Genomic DNA, 2,861 nt, shown 5'->3' with positions numbered 1-2,861 from the left:
GAGAGAGAGAGAGAGAGAGAGAGAGTTTACGAAAAAAAAAAGAGAGAGAGAGAGAGAGGGAGGAAAAAATTGAAATAGAAAGAGAAAAAATTTGAGAGAGAAAGAGAGGATTTGGGGAGAGAGAGGGGGAATAGAATATTTTATTTTATTTATAAAGAAAGAATAAAATGCGAAAAGAGAAAGATGAGAAAAGTCAAACACAACGATGTGGAAAAAGTGAGGCCCATCGTTTACAAAAAAAGTTCAAACTTCCCACTCTCGAATTAGAAAGTCTTTCAGTTACATTAGACGCCTTTTCTTCTCTTACAATGCTTCTACACGTTCTGATTCCATATGTTTATTGAACTACGCTCTGATTCCAGACAGATGGAAGTGATTGGAAACTTTACGGTGACGGCGTTAATATTGAGGTTTATAAACTGAAAATAATGCGCATTTTTAATCTTGTTAGATTGAGTATGGCTGTAAATAGACATTGATTTTAAGCATATTTACTGATAGGCCTTCTAACTGCCAATCAATCAGGAAAAGAAATGGGAATAGTATAACCAGTGGTTCAATAGCTCCCTAGATTAGTTTAACAATGGGTGAGTTAAAGATTGGGAGATGTGAATCAGCTATGGCGTTCATGATCCCAAAGCCATAGATCCCAAGTCTCCGAGTTGTCATCTTCCTGTTGCCTCTGCGCAAGGCCAGGCGCAATGTGTGGTGGAGGAAGAAGCATGGCATTGGCCATGTCTTCAAATTCATAGGGGTTACTGCAGTCGAGGATCGTTTCCTCGTCCTGGAAGGAGCTGACAGAACCAGGAGCGGGCTGGGCGTGGCCTCCATGGCTGACTTGAATAGCTGCAGTCTGGTGCTCAATGGATGTTCGACTGGTTTGGTGCTCAAGGAATGATTGATTAGTGGGGTGGGGCTCTGATTCAGGGGAAGTGGCAGTTGCTGCTTCCATAATCGCATCCACTGCGGCAGTAACCCTAGCAGGAGGGCTGATGCTTCGACTTTCCAATATGGGGAGGGTGATTCGCGAGGGGACGCTGGCGACCGGGAGGCAGCTACAGCTAGCATCAATAATGGTGGACATACTAGTGCCCGTTCTCTCGGGGGCGATCAAGGCTGCGTCGTCATCTGTCATGGGAAAATCAACAACGATGCGCCGTGCGGTAGCTCCACCCAGCTGGTGAATGGGAGGAGCTCGGGCAGGAGCTGCCCTCGGGGGGGCGGGCGCGGGGGGGCACCAGGCGGCAGCAGCGGCAGCGGCGGCCGTCTGGATGTCGCGGGGGGAGAGGCTGGCGGGGCGAGGGAGGGTGGAGGCAGAGTCGGGGAAGTTGAGGTGGGTGGAGGGGCCCCGGAGGGAGAGGGCGGCCGCGTCGTAGGCGCGGGCGGCCATCTCCGGGGAGGAGAAGGAGCCCAGCCAGATCCTGGACTTCTTGCGGGGCTCCCGGATCTCCGACACCCACTTGCCCCAGCTCCTCTGCCTGATGCCGTGGTACTGCGGGTGCTTGCCAGCTCCGGAACCACCTCTACCTACTACTGCCGATCCCAATTGGGGTTCGCTCCCAATCCTCCGGCCGGACGAGCTGGAAGGGGGGGATATTGGAGAAGGGGACGCAGACGGAGGAGAAGAAGAAGGGGAGGGGGATGCGGATGCGGATGGCGATGGGAGAGGCCGAGCCAATGAAGAAGGAGGAGGAGGCTGCTTTCTTCTCTTCTGATGTTCTTCTGCGGCCGCCACCGCGGAGGAGGAGGAGGAGGAGGTGGTGGAGGTGGAGGTGGAGGGGGAGGGGGAGGGGGAGGAGGTAGAGAAGGATTCTGCAGCGGTAGCAGCGAGCGATGAGGAGGCCCCGCCCCCTTGAGAAGTCGCCGCCGCCTCCTCGTCCTTGGAGGCCTTTTCATCATCCATTTGGTTGTTAAGGTTTTTTCCCTCTCTTTCTTTTCCAAAACAAAAAAAAAAAAAACAAGAACGAAAGTCGTGTTGGGCGGGTGGATGGTTCGACGACGGTTAGGAATTGTGATGATGCGGTTTTATGATTTATCCAAGGCTGAAGGACCAAAGGCGTCAGACACACAAACAAAAGCGTGTGCTCGGACAGTGCAAGCTCCACGCGTAAGCTTTGCAGCTGGCAACTGGAGAGCTCCCGCTTCCACTCCTTGCCACCTGGACTTGAAAGTTGAGAGTCGAAAGTATTTTAAGAGTTTAGCAATAAAACATGAGCCGAAACTCGAAAATACTTTAGCAATTTACAAATAAACATTGAGAATACTATCCGAAAATCTCGTATCTTTGTCTGGGTCCTCCTTAACCAGCGTTCTCACCAGCGAAGGACTGGCTTGCACCTAGCCTTAGCGCGGGGAGTGAAACCCCCTCGCTAACACTCAATCACACCCAAGCGGGGTTGGGAGAGTGGGATCAATGGAGTCCTACATTACCCTTGCTAACACAGCATTAGCCGGGTTAATTGCATCCTTGTGCTACAATTGGTCAAGTTGCAAGTCCAACTTAGCCAAATGATCTCATTTGTTTTCCTTTTACAACAAAGTTTATATTTGTCCATCTCACCCAAAACATTCACACATACACATGCATGTAAGCACACATGGGAATGTGTGTGTCGTGTACACAAGCATGCATATTGTTATTGCTTAAACATTGATTTGAGGAGACTAATCCATCAAATAGAACTCTCCTTTTGCATTATAGGGACCATATCCACAGAATAAACAAGTTGTGAATTCGTATGTAAAGACATGTACACATGTCTATTACAAAAGCTATCCTGAACTCAAACGGTAACCTCTTAAAAATTGGTCTTTAAAGGCATAAGTGGCATATGCAGCATCAAGGAGCTCCTTATTTTGAC

The 2,861-nt window shown here is 49.7% G+C and overlaps 1 protein-coding gene across 1 annotated transcript; it reads right to left on the bottom strand.

Moving 5' to 3' along the window:
• Positions 1 to 257: 257 nt before the first annotated feature.
• LOC148011620 (uncharacterized) lies at positions 258 to 1,983 on the bottom strand. The gene has a single exon (XM_087670739.1). It carries the CDS (start codon positions 1,901 to 1,903, stop codon positions 614 to 616), a length of 1,290 nt encoding a protein of 429 aa, XP_087526865.1. The 5' UTR covers positions 1,904 to 1,983; the 3' UTR covers positions 258 to 613.
• Positions 1,984 to 2,861: the final 878 nt, after the last annotated feature.

This window comes from Lygodium microphyllum, chromosome 28 (assembly GCF_053477565.2).
Source record: "Lygodium microphyllum isolate KBCC chromosome 28, Lygodium_microphyllum_v1.1.10, whole genome shotgun sequence".
Classification (NCBI taxonomy): domain Eukaryota; kingdom Viridiplantae; phylum Streptophyta; class Polypodiopsida; order Schizaeales; family Lygodiaceae; genus Lygodium; species Lygodium microphyllum.
Note: the sequence above shows the minus strand (reverse complement) of the source record. Positions and strands in the feature narration are given on the sequence as shown.

Bases quoted from the DNA above. Each gene is read 5' to 3' on its own strand.
- LOC148011620 (XM_087670739.1), bottom strand. From the start codon at position 1,903: ATGGATGATGAAAAGGCCTCCAAGGACGAGGAGGCGGCGGCGACTTCT.